The sequence below is a fragment of the Scyliorhinus torazame genome, chromosome 8 (genome assembly GCF_047496885.1).
Source record: "Scyliorhinus torazame isolate Kashiwa2021f chromosome 8, sScyTor2.1, whole genome shotgun sequence".
NCBI lineage: Eukaryota > Metazoa > Chordata > Chondrichthyes > Carcharhiniformes > Scyliorhinidae > Scyliorhinus > Scyliorhinus torazame.
In genome coordinates this window covers 156,018,293-156,038,917 of record NC_092714.1, presented here as the reverse complement: position 1 = coordinate 156,038,917, position 20,625 = coordinate 156,018,293, and the positions used below count along the sequence as shown (strand labels likewise).

Sequence of the window (20,625 nt, the reverse complement as noted above, 5' to 3'; positions counted from 1 at the left end):
AGGCCACAGATTTAAGGTCATTGGCAGAAGAAGAAATGGGGACACGAGGAGAAAAGTTTTCACACAGCGAGTGGTTATTCATGAAGACCCCACCTTCTCAACCTTGCCCCTTCGCCTGAGGTGTGGTGACCCTTAGGTTAAATCATCACCAGTCAGCTTTCAAAGGGAAGAGCAGCCTGTGGTCCCTGGGACTGTGGCAACATTTATATTTTTAACGTTTTATTTGGTTAGAATATGGTATACACCGCCTGAGGGTGTGGTAAATGCAAGTTCAATCAGAGCTTTCAAAGGGAATTGGATGATCAACCAACGTTTTAAGAGAAAATGCAGGATTACGGGAAAGAGCAGGGTGTGGGGTGAATAGTTCATACAGAAGTGACATAGATGTGATGGGCTGAATGGACTCCCGTACAGTAATCATGCCATTCTAAATGAAGTAAAAGCTTTCAAACCAATATAATCTTGGGGACTATTTTTTACTTTTACAAATTTAGAGTACCCAATTCATTTTTTCCAATTAAGGGGCAATTTAGCATGGCCAATCCACCTACCCTGCACATCTTTGGGTTGTGGGGGCGAAACCCACGCAAACTGGAGGATAGCAAATGTTGTCCCCTTGTTCAAGAAGGGGAGTAGAGACAACCCCGGTAACTATAGACCAGTTTTGTGAAGGGTAGGTCGTGCCACACAAACCTTATTGAGTTCTTTGAGAAGGTGACCAAACAGGTGGACACAGGTAAAGCAGTTGATGTGGTGTATATAGATTTCAGTAAACCGTTTGATAAGCTTCCCCATGGTAGGCTATTGCAGAAAATACAGAGGCATGGGATTCAGGGTAATTTAGCGGTTTGGATCAGAAATTGGCTAGCTGTAAGAAGACAGAGGGTAATGGTTGATGGGAAATGTTCAGCCTGGAGTTCAGTTACTAGTGGTGTACCACAAGGATCTGTTTTGGGGCCACTGCTGTTTGTTATTTTTATAAATGACCTGGAGGAGGGCGTAGAAGGATGGGTGAGTAAATTTGCGGATGACACTAAAGTCGGTGGAGTTGTGGACAGTGTGGAAGGATGTTGCAGGTTACAGAGGGACATAGATAAGCTGCAGAGCTCGGCTGAGAAGTGGCAAATGGAGTTTAATGCAGAAAAGTGTGAGGTGATTCATTTTGGAAGGAGTAACAGGAATACAGAGTACTGGCTAATGGTAAGATTCTTGGTAGTGTGGATGAGCAGAGAGATCTCGGTGTCCATGTACATAGATCCCTGAAAGTTGCCACCCAGGTTGAAAGGGTTGTTAAGAAGGCGTACGGTGTGTTAGCTTTTATTGGTAGAGGGATTGAGTTTCGGAGCCATGAGGTCATGTTGCAGCTGTACAAAACTCTGGTGTGGCCGCATTTGGAGTACTGCGTGCAATTCTGAGGGACTTGAGACTGTTTTCGTTAGAGAGAGGAAGGTTAAGAGGTGACTTAATAGAGGCATACAAGATGATCAGAGGATTAGATAAGGTGGACAGTGAGAGCCTTTTTCCTCAGATGGTGATGGCTAGCACGTGGGGACATAGCTTTAAATTGAGGGGAGATAGATATTGGACAGATGTCAGAGGTAGGTTCTTTATTCAGAGTGTAGTAAGGGCGTGGAATGCCCTGCCTGCAACAGTAGTGGACTCGCCAACATTAAGGGCATTTAAATGGTCATTGGATAAACATACGGATGATAATGGAGTAGTGTAGATGGGCTTTAGAGTGGTTTCACAGGTCGGCGCAACATCGAGGGCCGAAGGGCCTGTACTGTGCTGTAATGTTCGATTGTAACAAGGGGAGAATGTGCAAACTCCAAACGGACAGTGTCCCAGAGCCGGGATCGAACCTGGGACCTCGGTGCCGTGAGGCAGCAGTGCTAACCACTGCGTCACCATGCTGCCTAAGGCAGCGTTAGATCAAGCAGGAAGCCTAATTTGTAATCAAACAGATTTCAAGTATATGCTGCTACATACAGGCTTCTACTGAGGAATACCGCACGCTAATAAAACCAGTCAAGTGTGAGATGCCAGAAAGTAATACAGCATATTCCTGATCTAGTCTACACATTCAGTGAAAGCAGGTTCATCAGGAAGCATTAGAGAAAGTGCCCTGACCTACCCTCACACATCTCACAAGAATACCACCAGAACGGCATTGGTAAAGTCTGGGGGCTCACTTCCTGCTCAGTGGTGTTGGACCCAGGGAGACACCGAGAGGAAGGAAATGAAACTCTCCCCTATTGTGAGTGTCATGTGAGAGTACCTTTAAGACATGGATGTTTAAACAATGTACCTTTAAGAAAACAGTGATGTCAGAGAGTGGGTGGAGCTGAGGTCAGGTCAGCCATTTTGCAGTTTAGTTTTGCAGGTTTTGTTTGAAAAGAGCTTGGGGAGTGTCTGTGTTTTGCAATGAGCTGGATGTCTGCCATGAAAGACTATCTCTGGATCATTTGGGTGATTTAAAATTATAATAGTGAAGCCTTTAACCTGATGTGATTTTGTTTAAAGGTGTTAAGTCTCTTGGAAGTTTGAAGGAACATGTTAAGGAGTTATTTACTGTTGCAATATTTTCTGAGCTATCTTTGAAGTAAGGGGTGTTAAGAGATCCAATGTTTATTTAAGATGTTAAGTTGAGTTCATGGAATAAACAGTGTTTTGTGTTTAAAAACCCACGTGTCCATAATTGTAATCCCACACCTAGGGAAAAAGCCGTGTGCTAGGAAAAACAACAAATACATTAAAGGGAGAGGTTGGTTGAACTCCATGATACATTTTGGGGTTCTGAAAACACCTCGCCCATAACAGTGAGTTACTAACCTCCCTGCTTGAATTCTTCAGCCAGTTGGTTCACATTTTAACTGTAATGTGACAAAATTCTTTACTTACACCAGAAACGTTGATACATTTGACAAGAAGGCATAATCCCACAGCAGAAATTGTCAGTGTAGACTGTCTATATGGGGCTGAAACAAAATAAATCTACATGTGGGGAACCTTTTCATGTATAATTACACCCGCATGAAGCACCCTCAGATATTTTACCACATTAAATTAGAGGTGTTGGCTTATTGTCTCTTGACTCACAAATTTGATTGAGTTTTTTGAAGGGGTAAACAAGAAGGTAGATGCGGGCAGTGCAGTCGACGTTGTCTACATGGACTTTAGCAAGGCCTTTGACAAGGTACCGCATAGTAGGTTGTTGCATAAAGTTAAATCTCACGGGATCCAGGGTGAGGTAGCCAATTGGACGCAAAATTGGCTTGGCGACAGAAGACAAAGGATGGTTGTAGAGGGTTGTTTTTCAAGCTGGAGGCCTGTGACCAATGGTGTAACTCAGGGATCGGTGCTGGGTCCACTGTTATTTGTTATTTATATTAATGATTTGGATGAGAATTTAGGAGGCATGGTTAGTAAGTTTGCAGATGACACCAAGATTGGTGGCACAGTGGATAGTGAAGAAGGTTATCTAGGATTGCAACGGGATCTTGATCAATTGGGCCAGTGGGCTGATGAATGGCAGATGGAGTTTAATTTAGATAAATGTGAGGTGATGCATTTTCGTAGGTCAAATCAGGGCAGGACCTATTCAGTTAATGGTTCGGAGATGGGGAGAGTTATAGAACAAAGAGATCTAGGAGTACAGGTTTATAGCTCTTTGAAAGTGGAGTCATAGGTGGACAGGGTGGTGAAGAAGGCATTCAGCATGCTAGGTTTTATTGGTCAGAACATTGAATACAGGAGTTGGGACGTCTTGCTGAAGTTGTACAAGGCATTGGTAAGGCCATACTTGGAATAATGTGTACAGTTCTGATCACCCTATTATAATTATTATCAAACTTTAAAGAATGCAGAAAAAATTTACTAGGATGCTACCGGGACTTGATGGTTTGAGTTATAAGGAGAGGCTGGATAGACTGGGACTTTTTTCCCTGGCGCATAGGAGGCTTAGGGGTGAACTTATAGAGGTTTCTAAAATAATGAGGGGCATAGATAAGGTAGATAGTCAACATCTTTTCCCAAATGTATGGGAGTCAAAAACTAGAGGACATGGGTTTAAGGTAAGAGGCGCGAGATACAAAAGAGGTTGGTGCGTATGTGGAATGAGCTGCTAGAGGCAGTAGTCGAGGCAGGTACAATTTTGTCTTTTAAAAAGCATTCAGACAATTATATGGGTAAGATGGGTAAAGAGGGATATGGGCCAAATGCGGGCAATTGATACTAGCTTAGGTTAAAAACTGGGCGGCATGGACAAGTTGGGCCGAAGGGCCTGTTTTTGTGCTGTAAACCTCTATGACTCGTAATCCAGAGGCCGAGGTGAATGCTTAGGGAGGCGGGTTCACATCCCACCACGGCAGGTGGTAGAATTTAAATTTAATCAGTAACAAATCTGGAACATAAATCTAGTCTCGGTAATCATAGAATCATAGAATTTACAGTGCAGAAGGAGGCCATTCGGCCCATCGAGTCGGCACCGGCCCTTGGAAAGAGCACCCTACTTAAGCCCACACCTCCACCCTATACCCATAACCCAGTAACCTCACCTAACCTTTTTGGACACGAAGGACAATTTAGCATGGCCAATCCACCAAACCTCTACATCTTTGGACTGTGGGAGGAAACCGGAGCACCCGGAGGAAACCCATGCAAACACGGGGAGAACATGCAGACTCCACACAGACAGTGACCCAAGCCGGGAATCGAAACTGGACCCTGGAGCTGTGAAGCAACTGTGCTAACCACTGTGCTACCGTGCTGCCCTGGTGGTAATGGTGACCATGGCAAATATCATTGATTGTTGTAGAAACCCATCTGGGTCACTAATGTCCTTTAAAGAAGGAAATCTGCCATCCTTACCTGGTCTGGCCTACATGTGACTCCAGATCCACAGTCATGAGGCTAACTCTTGACTGCCCTCTGAAATGACCAGCGTAAGGGCAATTAGAGAGAGACAACAAAGGCTGGCTTTGCCAACAAGGCTGGCATCCCACAAAATAATTTCTAAAAACTGCGACATAAATGCAGATTGCTGTTGTATCACCACAATTGGCAGTGAAAAGGAAGGTCGAAATTTCTGAATTCAATAAATTGTTGTTTGGTAGTACGGAAGCTGAGTATCACTGAAAAAACACATGTCAAATCTTTTTGTGTTGCACCCATCAGAACTTTCGCAAGAATAACAAAAGTGAAGAGAGCAACAATTTATAATTGATGAGAAGAGAGTGTTGATTGGTCCACTTGCCAACCAATCAGCAATATCTTCTCATGAAGTACAAATTGTTGTTCCCTTTACATTTGGTACTCTTGCGAATGTGCTGATAAATGCAACACGATAAGCTTTGACATGTGTCTTTTTTGAAGTGTTATTCAATAAATTGTGCATTGACTCTATCAGTCAGCAGGACATCACAACTGTGATTTATTTGAATCTAGGTGGAAAAAGTTGAAAAGTTTAAACGAACTCAAAGCACAGAAGATGCTCTCCATGCCAAATACAACACTTCCACATGTGCTACGGTGGTTGGAGATGATGAATGGGGCCATCTCCAGGTGGATGCTACCTCCCTCTTTCTGTTATTTTTGGCACAGATGACAGCTTCAGGTAAGACCATAAGGCATAGGAGCAGAATTAGGCCACTCGGCCAATCGATTCTGCTCCGCCATTCAATCATGGCTGATATTTTCCTCATCCCCATTCTCCTGCCTTCTCCCCATAACTCTTGATCCCTTTATTAATCACGAACCTATCTATCTCTGTTTTAAAGACACTCAGTGATTTGGCCTCCACAGCCTTCTGCGCCGAAGAGTTCCACAGATTCACCACCTTCTGGCTGAAGAAATTCCTCCTCATCTCTGTTTTAAAGGATCGTCCCTTTAGTCTGAGATTGTGTCCTCTGCTTCTAGTTTTCCTACAAGTGAAAACATCCTCTCTGCATCCACTCTATCCAGGCCTCGCAGTATCCTGTGAGTTTCAATAAGATCCCCCCTCATCCTTCTAAATTCCATAGAGTACATACCCAGAGTTCCCAACTGTTCCCCATACAACAAGCTCTTCATTCCAGTGATCATTCTTGTGAACCTCCTCTGGAACCCTTCCAAGGCCAGCTCAGCCTTCCTTAGATACAGGGCCCAAAACTGCTCACAATATTCCAAAAGGTGTCTGACCAGGGCCTTATGTAGCCTCAGAATTACATCCCTGGTTTTGTATTCTAGCCCTCTCAACATGAATGCTAACTTTGCATTTGCCTTCCTAACTGCCGACTGAACCTGCACGTTAAGAGAACCTTAAGAGAATTGTGAGCAAGGACTTCCAAGTCCCTTTGTGCTTCTGATTTCCTAAGCATCTTCCCATTCAGAAAATAGTCTATGCCTCCATTTCTCCTTCCAAAGTGCACAACCTCACACTTTTCCACATTGTATTCCATCTGCCACTTCTTTGCCCACTCTCCTAGCCTGTCTAAATTCTTCTGCAGCCTCCTTGCTTCCTCAGTACTACCTGCCCCTCTACAGATCTTTGTATCATCTGCAAACTTAGCAACAATGCCTTCAGTTCCTTCTTCCAGATCATCAATGTATAGCAGCTACCCCTGAGGCACACCACTAGTCACCGGCTGCCACTCTGAAAAAGACTCAGTTATCCCCACTCTCTGCCTTCTGCCAGTCAGCCAATTCTCTATCCGTGCCAGGTTCTTATCCTTAACACCATGGGCTCTTAACTTATTTAACAGTCTCCTATGCGGCACCTTGGCAAAGGCCTTCAGTAAATCTAAGTAAATCACGTGTACTAGTTCTGTTAGAAAGAAGCTTATAAATATTGTTTTGCAATGTTGAAAGCACTTTAGAGCGAATGGTCCCATGTCATAAAAATCTTTTGCTGTGTGGAATCTTCAGGCATGAATAGGAGTTTACTGTAAACACTGGGCGGGATTCTCTGAGCCCCGCGCAGGGCCGGAGAATCGCCTCAACCGCGCCCCGCCGCCCCGATGCCAGCACGTGATTATCCGAGGAGCGGAAAATCGGCGCCATTTGCGCCGGCGCGTTTGGCGCGCCGCCGGTCATGGGCCGCTGTCCGTGGCCGGGCCGCCGATTCTCCGGCCTTGTTGGGCTGAGCGGCACGCGGAAATGGTAGAGTCCCGCGGCGGCGTCCACACCTGCTCGCAGCTGGCGGGAACTCTGCGCGCGGGGTCGGGGGCGGCCTGTGGTGTGGGGGGGGGGGGGGACTCCTTCACTGGGGGGGCCTCCGAAGGGGTCTGGCCCACAATCGGGGCCCACTGATCGGCGGGCAGGCCTCTCCAGCCCCGGCCCTATTTTGTTACGTGACCGGCCCCTGAACCACCTCGTCATGTTGCGTCGTGGCCGGCGCGTAGGGGAAGTCCTGCACCGCCACTGCGCATGCGCGGGTTGACACGGCGCCAAGTTGGTGCCGGGAAGAGGGCTGGAGTGGCATGAACTGCTCCAGTGCCGTGCTGGCTAACTGTGGGGGCCAGAATCGGTAGTGGCCGCACCCGTTCCGCGCCGTCGTGAAACGCAACAGGTTCACGACGGCGTGAACACTCTGCCTCCATTTCGGAGAATCCTGCCCCCTGTCTGTGAACACTCGAGTTAATGTGAGATCCTGTCTGTGAATACTCTGGTTAATGTGTAACCCTGCCTGTGAATACTCGGGTTAATGTGTGACCCTGTCTGTGAATACTCTGGTTAATGTGTAACCATGTCTGTGAATACCCGGGTTAATGTGTGACCCTGTCTGTGAATACCCAGGTTAATGTGTGACCCTGTCTGTGAATACTCGGGTTAATGTGCGATCCTGTCTGTGAATACTCGAGTTAATGTGTGATCCTGTCTGTGAATACTCGGGTTAATGTGTGACTCTGTCTGTGAATACTCTGGTTAATGTGTAACCCTGTCTGTGAATACTCGAGTTAATGTGTGACTCTGTCTGTGAATACTCGGGTTAATGTGTGACTCTGTCTGTGAATACTCTGGTTAATGTGTAACCCTGTCTGTGAATACCCGGGTTAATGTGTGACCCTGTCTGTGAATACTCGGGTTAATGTGTGACCCTATCTCTGAATACTCGAGTTAATGTGTGACCCTCTCTGTGAATACTCTGGTTAATGTGCGATCCTGTCTGTGAATACTCTGGTTAATGTGTGACTCTGTCTGTGAATACTCGGGTTAATGTGCGATCCTGTCTGTGAATTCTCTGGTTAATGTGTAACCCTGTCTGTGAATACTCGGGTTAATGTGTGACCCTGTCTGTGAATACTCTGGTTAATGTGTAACCATGTCTGTGAATACTCGGGTTAATGTGTGACCCTGTCTGTGAATACTCTGGTTAATGTGTAACCATGTCTGTGAATACCCGGGTTAATGTGTGACCCTGTCTGTGAATACCCAGGTTAATGTGTGACCCTGTCTGTGAATACTCGGGTTAATGTGCGATCCTGTCTGTGAATACTCGAGTTAATGTGTGATCCTGTCTGTGAATACTCGGGTTAATGTGTGACTCTGTCTGTGAATACTCTGGTTAATGTGTAACCCTGTCTGTGAATACTCAAGTTAATGTGTGACTCTGTCTGTGAATACTCGGGTTAATGTGTGACTCTGTCTGTGAATACTCTGGTTAATGTGTAACCCTGTCTGTGAATACCCGGGTTAATGTGTGACCCTGTCTGTGAATACTCGGGTTAATGTGTGACCCTATCTCTGAATACTCGAGTTAATGTGTGACCCTCTCTGTGAATACTCTGGTTAATGTGCGATCCTGTCTGTGAATACTCTGGTTAATGTGTGGCTCTGTCTGTGAATACTCGGGTTAATGTGCGATCCTGTCTGTGAATTCTCTGGTTAATGTGTAACCCTGTCTGTGAATACTCGGGTTAATGTGTGACCCTGTCTGTGAATACTCTGGTTAATGTGTAACCATGTCTGTGAATACCCGGGTTAATGTGTGACCCTGTCTGTGAATACCCAGGTTAATGTGTGACCCTGTCTGTGAATACTCGGGTTAATGTGTGATCCTGTCTGTGAATACTCGGGTTAATGTGTGACCCTGTCTGTGAATACTCAGGTTACTGTGTGACTCTGTCTGTGAATACTCTGGTTAATGTGTGACCCTGTCTGTGAATACTCGGGTTAATGTGTGACTCTGTCTGTGAATACTCTGGTTAATGTGTAACCCTGTCTGTGAATACCCGGGTTAATGTGTGACCCTGTCTGTGAATACTCGGGTTAATGTGTGACTCTGTCTGTGAATACCCGGGTTAATGTGCGATCCTGTCTGTGAATACTCTGGTTAATGTGTAACCCTGCCTGTGAATACTCGGGTTAATGTGTGACCCTGTCTGTGAATACTCTGGTTAATGTGTAACCATGTCTGTGAATACCCGGGTTAATGTGTGACCCTGTCTGTGAATACCCAGGTTAATGTGTGACCCTGTCTGTGAATACTCGGGTTAATGTGCGATCCTGTCTGTGAATACTCGAGTTAATGTGTGATCCTGTCTGTGAATACTCGGGTTAATGTGTGACTCTGTCTGTGAATACTCTGGTTAATGTGTAACCCTGTCTGTGAATACTCGAGTTAATGTGTGACTCTGTCTGTGAATACTCGGGTTAATGTGTGACTCTGTCTGTGAATACTCTGGTTAATGTGTAACCCTGTCTGTGAATACCCGGGTTAATGTGTGACCCTGTCTGTGAATACTCGGGTTAATGTGTGACCCTATCTGTGAATACTCGAGTTAATGTGTGACCCTCTCTGTGAATACTCTGGTTAATGTGCGATCCTGTCTGTGAATACTCTGGTTAATGTGTGACTCTGTCTGTGAATACCCGGGTTAATGTGCGATCCTGTCTGTGAATTCTCTGGTTAATGTGTAACCCTGTCTGTGAATACTCGGGTTAATGTGTGACCCTGTCTGTGAATACTCTGGTTAATGTGTAACCATGTCTGTGAATACCCGGGTTAATGTGTGACCCTGTCTGTGAATACCCAGGTTAATGTGTGACCCTGTCTGTGAATACTCGGGTTAATGTGTGATCCTGTCTGTGAATACTCGGGTTAATGTGTGACCCTGTCTGTGAATACTCAGGTTACTGTGTGACTCTGTCTGTGAATACTCTGGTTAATGTGTGACCCTGTCTGTGAATACTCGGGTTAATGTGTGACTCTGTCTGTGAATACTCTGGTTAATGTGTAACCCTGTCTGTGAATACCCGGGTTAATGTGTGACCCTGTCTGTGAATACTCGGGTTAATGTGTGACCCTATCTGTGAATACTCGAGTTAATGTGTGACCCTCTCTGTGAATACTCTGGTTAATGTGTGATCCTGTCTGTGAATACTCGGGTTAATGTGTGACTCTGTCAGTGAATACTCGGGTTAATGTTTGACTCTGTCAGTGAATACTCGGGTTAATGTGTGACTCTGTCTGTGAATATCCGGGTTAATGTGTGACCCTATCTGTGAATACTCGAGTTAATGTGTGACCCTCTCTGTGAATACTCTGGTTAATGTGTGATCCTGTCTGTGAATACCCAGGTTAATGTGAGATCCTGTCTGTGAATACTCGGGTTAATGTGTGACCCTCTCTGTGAATACTCGGGTTAATGTGTGACCCTGTCTGTGAATACCCGGGTTAATGTGTGACACTGTCTGTGAATACTCGGGTTAATGTGTGACCCTGTCTGTGAATACTCGGGTTAATGTGTGAATCTGTCTGTGAATACTCGGGTTAATGTGTGAATCTGACTGTGAATACTCAGGTTAATGTGTGACCCTCTCTGTGAATACTCGGGTTAATGTGTGACCCTCCCTGTGAATACTCGAGATAATGTGTGACCCTCTCTGTGAATACTCGACTTAATGTGTGACCCTGTCTGTGAATACCCGGGTTAATGTGTGACCCTGTCTGTGAATACTCTGGTTAATGTGCGATCCTGTCTGTGAATACCCAGGTTAATGTGAGACCCTCTCTGTGAATACTCGTGTTAAAGTGTGACCCTGTCTGTGAATACTCGGGTTAATGTGTGACCCTCTCTGTGAATACTCTTGTTAAAGTGTGACCCTGTCTGTGACTACTCGGGTTAATGTGTGATCCTGTCTATGAAAATTCGGGTTAATGTGTGAATCTGTCTGTGAATACCCGGGTTAATGTGTGACCCTGTCTGTGAATACTCTGGTTAATGTGCGATCCTGTCTGTGAATACCCGGGTTAATGTGTGACCCTCTCTGTGAATACTCGTGTTAAAGTGTGACCCTGTCTGTGAATACTCGGGTTAATGTGTGGCCCTCTCTGTGAATACTCGTGTTAAAGTGTGACCCTGTCTGTGAATACTCGGGTTAATGTGTGACCCTCTCTGTGAATACTCTTGTTAAAGTGTGACCCTGTCTGTGACTACTCGGGTTAATGTGTGATCCTGTCTATGAAAATTCGGGTTAATGTGCGAATCTGTCTGTGAATACTCAGGTTAATGTGTTACTCTGTCTGTGAATACCCGGGTTAATGTGTGACCCTGTCTGTGAATACCCGGGTTAATGTGAGATCCTGTCTGTGAATACTCAGGTTAATGTGTGACTCTGTCTGTGAATACCCTGGTTAATGTGTGACCCTGCCTGTGAATACTCAGGTTAATGTGTGACCCTCTCTGTGAATACTCGAGTTAATGTGTGACCCTCTCTATGAATACTCGAGTTAAATGTGTGACCCTCTCTGTGAATACTCGAGTTAATGTGTGACCCTCTCTGTGAATACTCTGGTTAATGTGTGACCCTCTCTGTGAATACTCAGGTTAATGTGTGACCCTCTCTGTGAATACTCGAGTTAATGTGTGACCCTCTCTGTGAATACTCGAGTTAATGTGTGACCCTCTCTGTGAATACTCGTGTTAAAGTGTGACCCTGTCTGTGAATACTCGGGTTAATGTGTTACTCTGTCTCTGAAAATTCGGGTTAATGTGTGACTCTGTCTGTGAATACGCGGGTTAATGTGTGATCGTGTCAGTGAATACTCAGGTTAATGTGTGACCCTGTCTGTGAATACTCGTGTTAATGTGTTACTCTGTCTGTGAATACCCAGGTTAATGTGTGACTCTGTCAGTGAATACTCGGGTTAATGTGTGACCCTGTCTGTGAATACTCGGGTTAATGTGTTACTCTGTCTCTGAAAATTCGGGTTAATGTGTGACTCTGTCTGAATACGCGGGTTAATGTGTGATCGTGTCAGTGAATACTCAGGTTAATGTGTGACCCTGTCTGTGAATACTCGTGTTAATGTGTTACTCTGTCTGTGAATACCCAGGTTAATGTGTGACCCTGTCTGTGAATACCCGGGTTCATGTGAGATCCTGTCTGTGAATACTCAGGTTAATGTGTGACTCTGTCTGTGAATACCCAGGTTAATGTTTGACCCTGTCTGTGAATACCCGGGTTCATGTGAGATCCTGTCTGTGAATACTCAGGTTAATGTGTTACTCTGTCTGTGAATACCCAGGTTAATGTGTGACCCTGTCTGTGAATACCCGGGTTCATGTGAGATCCTGTCTGTGAATACTCAGGTTAATGTGTGACTCTGTCTGTGAATACCCAGGTTAATGTTTGACCCTGTCTGTGAATACCCGGGTTCATGTGAGATCCTGTCTGTGAATACTCAGGTTAATGTGTTACTCTGTCTGTGAATACCCAGGTTAATGTGTGACCCTGTCTGTGAATACCCGGGTTCATGTGAGATCCTGTCTGTGAATACTCAGGTTAATGTGTTACTCTGTCTGTGAATACCCAGGTTAATGTGTGACCCTGTCTGTGAATACCCGGGTTCATGTGAGATCCTGTCTGTGAATACCCGGGTTAATGTGAGATCCTGTCTGTGAATACTCAGGTTAATGTGTGACCCTGTCTGTGAATACCTGGGTTAATGTGTGACCCTCTCTGTGAATACTCTGGTTAATGTGTGACTCTGTCTGTGAATACCCGGGTTAATGTGTGGCCCTGTCTGTGAATACTCGGGTTAATGTGTGACCCTCTCTGTGAATACTCTGGTTAATGTGTGACCCTCTCTGTGAATACTCTGGTTAATGTGTGACCCTGTCTGTGAATACCCGGGTTAATGTGTGACCATGTCTGTGAATACTCAGGTTAATGTGTGACCCTGTCTGTGAATACCCGGGTTAATGTGTGACTCTGTCTGTGAATACCCGGGTTATTGTGTGACCCTGTCTGTGAATACTCGGGTTAATGTGTGACCCTCTCTGTGAATACTCTGGTTAATGTGTGACCCTCTCTGTGAACACTCTGGTTAATGTGTGACCCTGTCTGTGAATACCCGGGTTAATGTGTGACCCTGTCTGTGAATACTCAGGTTAATGTGTGACCCTCTCTGTGAATACTCTGGTTAATGTGTGACCCTCTCTGTGAATACTCTGGTTAATGTGTGACTGTGTCTGTGAATACCCAGGTTAATGTGTGGCCCTGTCTGTGAATACTCGGGTTAATGTGTGACCCTCTCTGTGAATACTCTGGTTAATGTGTGACCCTCTCTGTGAATACTCTGGTTAATGTGTGACCCTGTCTGTGAATACCAGGGTTAATGTGTGACCCTGTCTGTGAATACCCAGGTTAATGTGTGACCCTGTCTGTGAATACCCAGGTTAATGTGTGACCCTGTCTGAATACCCGGGTTAATGTGCGACCCTGTCTGTGAATACCCGGGTTAATGTGCGATCCTGTCTGTGAATACCCAGGTTAATGTGTGACCCTCTCTGTGAATACTCGTGTTAAAGTGTGACTCTGTCAGTGAATACTCGGATTAATGTGTGACCCTGTCTGTGAATACTCGGGTTAATGTGTGACCCTCTCTGTGAATACTCGTGTTAAAGTGTGACCCTGTCTGTGAATACTCGGGTTAATGTGTGATCCTGTCTATGAAAATTCGGGTTAATGTGTGAAACTGTCTGTGAATACTCAGGTTAATGTGTGACTCTGTCTGTGAATACGCGGGTTAATGTGTGACCCTGTCTGTGAATACTCGGGTTAATGTGTGACTCTGTCTGTGAATACGCGGGTTAATGTGTTACTCTGTCTGTGAATACTCGGGTTGATGTGTTACTCTGTCTGTGAATACTCGGGTTAATGTGTTACTCTGTCTGTGGATACGCGGGTTAATGCGTTACTCTGTCTGTGAATACTCAGGTTAATGTGTGACTCTGTCTGTGAATACGCGGGTTAATGTGTTACTCTGTCTCTGAAAATTCGGGATAATGTGTGAATCTGTCTGTGAATACTCAGGTTAATGTGTGACTCTGTGAATACTCGGGTTAATGTGTGACTCTGTGAATACTCGGGTTAATGTGTGACTCTGTCTGTGAATACGCGGGTTAATGTGTGATCGTGTCAGTGAATACTCAGGTTAATGTGTGACCCTGTCTGTGAATACTCGGGTTAATGTGTGACTCTGTCTGTGAATACTCGGGTTAATGTGTAACTCTGTATGTGAATACTCGTGTTAATGTGTTACCCTGTCTGTGAATACCCAGGTTAATGCGTGACCCTGTCTGTGAATACCCGGGTTAATGTGAGATCCTGTCTGTGAATACTCAGGTTAATGTGTGACTCTGTCTGTGAATACCCAGGTTAATGTGTGACCCTGTCTGTGAATACCCGGGTTAATGTGAGATCCTGTCTGTGAATACCCGGGTTAATGTGTGACCCTGTCTGTGAATACTCGGGTTAATGTGTGACCCTCTCTGTGAATACTCTGGTTAATGTGTGACCCTCTCTGTGAATACTCTGGTTATGTGTGACCCTGTCTGTGAATACCCGGGCTAATGTGTGACCCTGTCTGTGAATACTCAGGTTAATGTGTGACCCTGTCTGTGAATACCCGGGCTAATGTGTGACCCTGTCTGTGAATACTCAGGTTAATGTGTGACCCTCTCTGTGAATACTCTGGTTAATGTGTGACCCTCTCTGTGAATACTCTGGTTAATGTGTGACCCTCTCTGTGAATACTCTGGTTATGTGTGACCCTGTCTGTGAATACCCGGGCTAATGTGTGACCCTGTCTGTGAATACTCAGGTTAATGTGTGACCCTCTCTGTGAATACTCTGGTTAATGTGTGACCCTCTCTGTGAATACTCTGGTTAATGTGTGACCCTGTCTGTGAATACCCGGGTTAATGTGTGACCCTGTCTGTGAATACCCAGGTTAATGTGTGACCCTCTCTGTGAATACTCTGGTTAATGTGTGACCCTCTCTGTGAATACTCTGGTTATGTGTGACCCTGTCTGTGAATACCCGGGCTAATGTGTGACCCTGTCTGTGAATACTCAGGTTAATGTGTGACCCTCTCTGTGAATACTCTGGTTAATGTGTGACCCTCTCTGTGAATACTCTGGTTAATGTGTGACCCTGTCTGTGAATACCCGGGTTAATGTGTGACCCTGTCTGTGAATACCCAGGTTAATGTGTGACCCTGTCTGTGAATACCCAGGTTAATGTGTGACCCTGTCTGTGAATAATCAGGTTAATGTGTGACTCTGTCTGTGAATACCCAGGTTAATGTGTGACCCCGTCTGTGAATACCCAGGTTAGTGTGAGATCCTGTCTGTGAATACCCAGGTTAATGTGTGACCCTGTCTGTGAATACCCGGGTTAATGTGTGGCCCTGTCTGTGAATACTCACGTTAATTTGTGAACCTGTCTGTGAATATCAGGGTTAATGTGTGATCCTGTCTGTGTATCCCCGGGTTAATGTGTGACCCCGGGCGGGATTCTCCGACCCCCACACTAGGTCAGCGAATCGACGGGGTCTGGCGTGAATCCCGCCCCCGCCGTGTCCCGAAGTCTCCACCACCAGAGATTTGGCGGGGGCGGGAAGTGGCCGAAGTCCTGCGATAGGCTGAAGTCCCGCTGCTGGAATTCCTGTTCCGCCAGCGTGGAGTAAACCACCTTATGAACGGCGGGTGAAGGCGGCGCGGGCAGCTTCCAGGGTTCTGGGGTCGGCGCGGTGGCGATCTGGCCGATCCGCGGGCGGGCCTGTGCCGTGGGGGCATTATTTTTCTTACGCCTTTGCCATGGTCTTCACTGTGGCAGAGGCGGAAGAGACCCCATCCCCTGCGCATGCGCGGGGATGACGTCAGCAGCCGCTGACGCTCCCGCGCATGCGTCGCCCGGCGAAGTCCTTTTGGCTGGCGTGGCGCCAAAGGGCTTTCCCGCCAGCCGGCAGAGTGCAAAACACTCCGCCGCGGGCCTAGCCCCTCAAGGTAAGGGCTTGGCCCCTAAAGGTGCGGAGACTTCCGGACCTTTGGGGCGGCCCGACGCTGGAGTGGTTCCCACCACTCCATTACGCCGGAACCCCCCGCCTTGCCGGGTAGGGGAGAATCCCGCCCCCCGTCTGTGAATGCTCGGGTTAATGTGTGACCCTGTCTGTGTATACTCGGGTTAATTTGTGAACTTGTCTATGAATACTCGCGTTAATGTGTGACTCTGTCTGTGGATACAGTCCACAAGGACATGTCACAGGTGCCCCGCCTTCCCCTTGTTGAGGCGTAACCCCCTCCTCCCCCACCCCCCCCACCCCCAAATCCCCTGTGATCCGACACGCCCAGCTTACGTACCACCAGCAGCAATGGGGACCCCACACCCCGTACCCCAGGCACCAGCGCGTAATGTTACCTGGACTCGGCACTGGTCCCCTCCCCGGTGCACATACCCATTCTCTGGTCGCCAAAATGTCTTTGGTGCTGGACCCAGCCCCTGAGTATTTGGATGTTGGCCGCTGCACCTGTGGTGTTGTCTCCCGCAGTGTACAGGCACAATGGCCAGACATCACGGTCTGATTGTGATACTCGGCAATAACTCCCACAAAATACATGGGATGCCCACCCATGGGAATCTACTTGGGAACTGTGAAGTGCTCACTTAACTACGATTGTCAATTCCCAATTAACAATCATTTGTTTGCACTGAGTGCTGAATTTGGGTGCATTTTAGTTCTATAGTGAGGGTTTGGTGACTGAGGGATATGAAGGGTTCATTTTTATCTAAAGTCTATAGTCTCTCTTTTATTCAGTTAACTAACTTAAAAGCTGCTGTTTGGTTTAGAAGAAGGGGAGTTTTCAATCAGCTTTAAACAGAGGTTCCACTTGCAGCTGGAGCTTGTTAATTAGTTAATTGGATTAGGCCAGTTTTCAGAGGCTAGAGTCACACAGTATAAAGGTGAGCCAGCTTACAGTGCTGACTTTGTTTGCACTTAGTGCTGAATTGGGTGCATTTGAGTGCTCCAGTGAGAGTTTGGTGACTGAGGGAGTGCTGAATTTGGGTGCATTTGAGTGCTATAGTGAGAGTTTGGTGACTGAGGGAGTGCTGAATTTAGGTGCATTTGAGTGCTATGGTGAGAGTTTGGTGAATGAGGGAGTGCTGAATTTGGGTGCATTTGAGTGCTATGGTGAGAGTTTGGTGGCTGAGGGAGTGCTGAATTTAGGTGCATTTGAGTGCTATGGTGAGAGTTTGGTGACTGAGGGAGTGCTGAATTTGGGTGCATTTGAGTGCGATAGTGAGAGTTTGGTGGCTGAGGGAGTGCTGAATTTGGGTGCATTTGAGTGCTATAGTGAGAGTTTGGTGACTGAGGGAGTGCTGAATTTAGGTGCATTTGAGTGCTATGGTGAGAGTTTGGTGACTGAGGGAGTGCTGAATTTGTTGCATTTGAGTGCTATAGTGAGAGTTTGGTGACTGAGGGAGTGCTGAATTTAGGTGCATTTGAGTGCTATAGTGAGAGTTTGGTGACTGAGGGAGTGCTGAATTTGGGTGCATTTGAGTGCGATAGTGAGAGTTTGGTGGCTGAGGGAGTGCTGAATTTGGGTGCATATGAGTGCGATAATGAGAGTTTGGTGACTGAGGGAGTGCTGAATTTGGGTGCATTTGAGTGTGATAGTGAGAGTTTGGTGACTGAGGGAGTGCTGAATTTGGGTGCATTTGAGTGCGATAATGAGAGTTTGGTGACTGAGGGAGTGCTGAATCTGGGTGCATTTGAGTGCTATAGTGAGAGTTTGGTGACTGAGGGAGTGCTGAATTTGGGTGCGTTTGAGTGCTATAGCGAGAGTTTGGTGACTGAGGGAGTTTGGTGAGGAGGGAGCAAGGTGCTCCTTTCATTTCATTTCCTACACTTCCTCAAAGAGCATAAAGGGAGCCGGGGGTTTACAGAGAGTGCAGCTGACTGGGAGCAGAGTCAGAGGGCAGAGTTCCAGTTGGTTCACAGGGCAGCTACATTCTGTAAGGTAAGAGATGTTTGTTTTTGGACTTTTAATTTTTAATTTTTAACAATGTTATTTTTTGTTTGTTTTGTTTTTTGGGGGCAGCAAGCTATCATTGTATCATTTCGCAGAATCACCAATTTTAGAGGGTTCACTTGGAAGTGTAGAAACAGTATATATATATATTTTTAAAGGGCCTGACGTGTGTTTAACCTTTTCTTTTTTTTCCTTTCATTCATTTCCCCCCCATTGTTTTGTGAATTCAGATCAGAGGGGATGGAGGCTAGGCCAGTTGCATGCTCCTCCTGTAGGATGTGGGTGGTGAGGGATACCACAGGTGTCCCTGCTGATTACACCTGCGGGAAGTGCACCAACTCCAGCTCCTCAGAGACCGCATGAGGAAACTGGAGCTGAAGCTGGATGAACTTCGGATCATCCGGGAGGCAGAGGGGGTGATAGAGAAGAGTTACAGGGAGGTAGCCACACCCAAGGTACAGGACAAGGGTAGCTGGGTTACAGTCAGGGGAAGGAAAACAAACGGGCAGACAGTGCAGGGACCCCTCGTGGCTATTCCCCTTCAAAACAAGTATACCGTTTTGGATGCTGTTCAGGGGAGTGACCTACATGGGGAAGGCCCCAGCGGCCAGATCTCTGGCACTGAGCCTAGCTCTGTGGCTCAGAAGGGAAGGGGGGAGAATAGAAAAGCAATAGTGATAGGAGACTCAATGATGAGGGGAATGGATAGGAGATTCTGTGGTCGCGAACGAGACTCCCGGAAGGTATGTTGCCTCCCGGGTGCCAGGGTCAGGGATTTCTCGGATCGAGTCTACAGGATTCTTAAGGGGGAGGGGGAACAACCAGAAGTTGTGGTGCACATAGGCACCAACGACATAGCTAAGAAAAGAGATGAGGATCTAAAAAGTGATTTTAGGGATTTTAGGTTGGAAGCTAAAGAGCAGGACCAGCAGAGTAGTGATCTCAGGATTGCTACCGGTGCCACGTGCAAGCGAGGCAAGAAACAGAGTGAGTGCAGCTGCAGGGCTGGTGCAGGAGGGAAGGCTTCAGATATGTGGATCATTGGGATATCTTCTGGGGAAGGTGGGACCTGTAGATGAAGGACGGATTGCTCCTAAACTGGAGGGGCACCAATATCCTGGATGGGAGGTTTGCTAGATCTCTTCGGGAGGGTTTAAACTAGTTTGGCAGGGGGATGGGAACCAGAGCGATGGATCAGAGGATAGGGTAGCTGTTGAACAGGCAGAAATAGTATGCAGCGAGTCTGTGAGGAAGGATAGACAGTTGATAGGGCAAAGTTACACTCAGTGGAATGGGTTAAAGTGTGTCTGGTTCAATGCAAGGAGTGTCAGGAATAAGGAAAATGAACTTAGAGCATGGATCAGTACTTGGAACTATTGAGGGCAGCATGGTGGCGCAGTGGTTAGCACAGCTGCCTCACGACACCAAGGTCCCAGGTTCGATCCCGGCTCTGGGTCACTGTCCGTGTGCAGTTTGCACATTCTCCCCTTGTTTGAGTGGGTTCCGCCCCCACAACCCAAAGATGTGCAGGGGAGGTGGATTGGCCATGCTAAATTGCCCCTTAATTGGAAAAAATTAATTGGGTACTCTAAATTTATTTTTTAAAAAGTACTTGGAACTACGAAGTGGCCATTACGGAGACATAGATTTCACAGGGGCAGGAATGGTTGTTAGATGTTCTGGGGTTAAGATATTTTCAGAAGAATAGGGAGGGAGGTAAAAGAGGAGGGGGAGTGGCACTGTTAATTAGGGAGTGCACCACAGCTGCAAAAAAGGAGGTAGTTGAGAAGGGCTAGGGTTAGGGTTAGAGAGTATGCTACTGAGGGTTACTGAGTCAGTATGGGTGGAAGTTAAAAACAAGAAAGGAGCAGTCACTTTATTGGGAGTTTTCTATAGAACACCCAATAGCAGCAGAGAGATAGAGGAACAGGTTTGGTGGCAGATCTTGGAAAAGTGCAGAAGTAACAGAGTTGTTGTCATGGGTGACTTCAACTTCCCTAATATTGACTGGAGCCTCCTTAGTGCAAATGGAGCAGATTTTGTCAGGTGTGTACAGGAAGGTTTCCTGACTCAATATGTAGATAGGCCGACTATGGGGGAGGCCATATTGGACTTGGCGCTCGGCAACGAACTAGGCCAGATGTCTAGATGGGAGAGCATTTTAGTAACAGTGACGACAACTCCTTGACCTTTACCATAGTCATGGAGAGGGATAGGAACAGACAGTATGGGAAGGTATTTAATTGGGGGAGGGGAAATAATACTGCTATTAGACAGGAGCTGAGGAGCATAAAGTAGGAACAATTGTTTTTGGGGAAATGCACA

General features: G+C 46.5%; 1 protein-coding gene across 5 annotated transcripts in view; it reads left to right on the top strand.

Moving 5' to 3' along the window:
• Positions 1–20,625, top strand: part of LOC140428213 (phosphorylase b kinase regulatory subunit alpha, liver isoform-like) — a 265,545-nt gene that overhangs the window by 19,176 nt on the left and 225,744 nt on the right. For all 5 annotated transcript variants that reach the window (XM_072514418.1, XM_072514420.1, XM_072514421.1 and 2 more), the window contains one exon: positions 5,446–5,614. In XM_072514418.1, the coding sequence (XP_072370519.1) occupies positions 5,446–5,614 (169 nt within the window). The remainder of the gene's footprint in view (positions 1–5,445; positions 5,615–20,625) is intronic.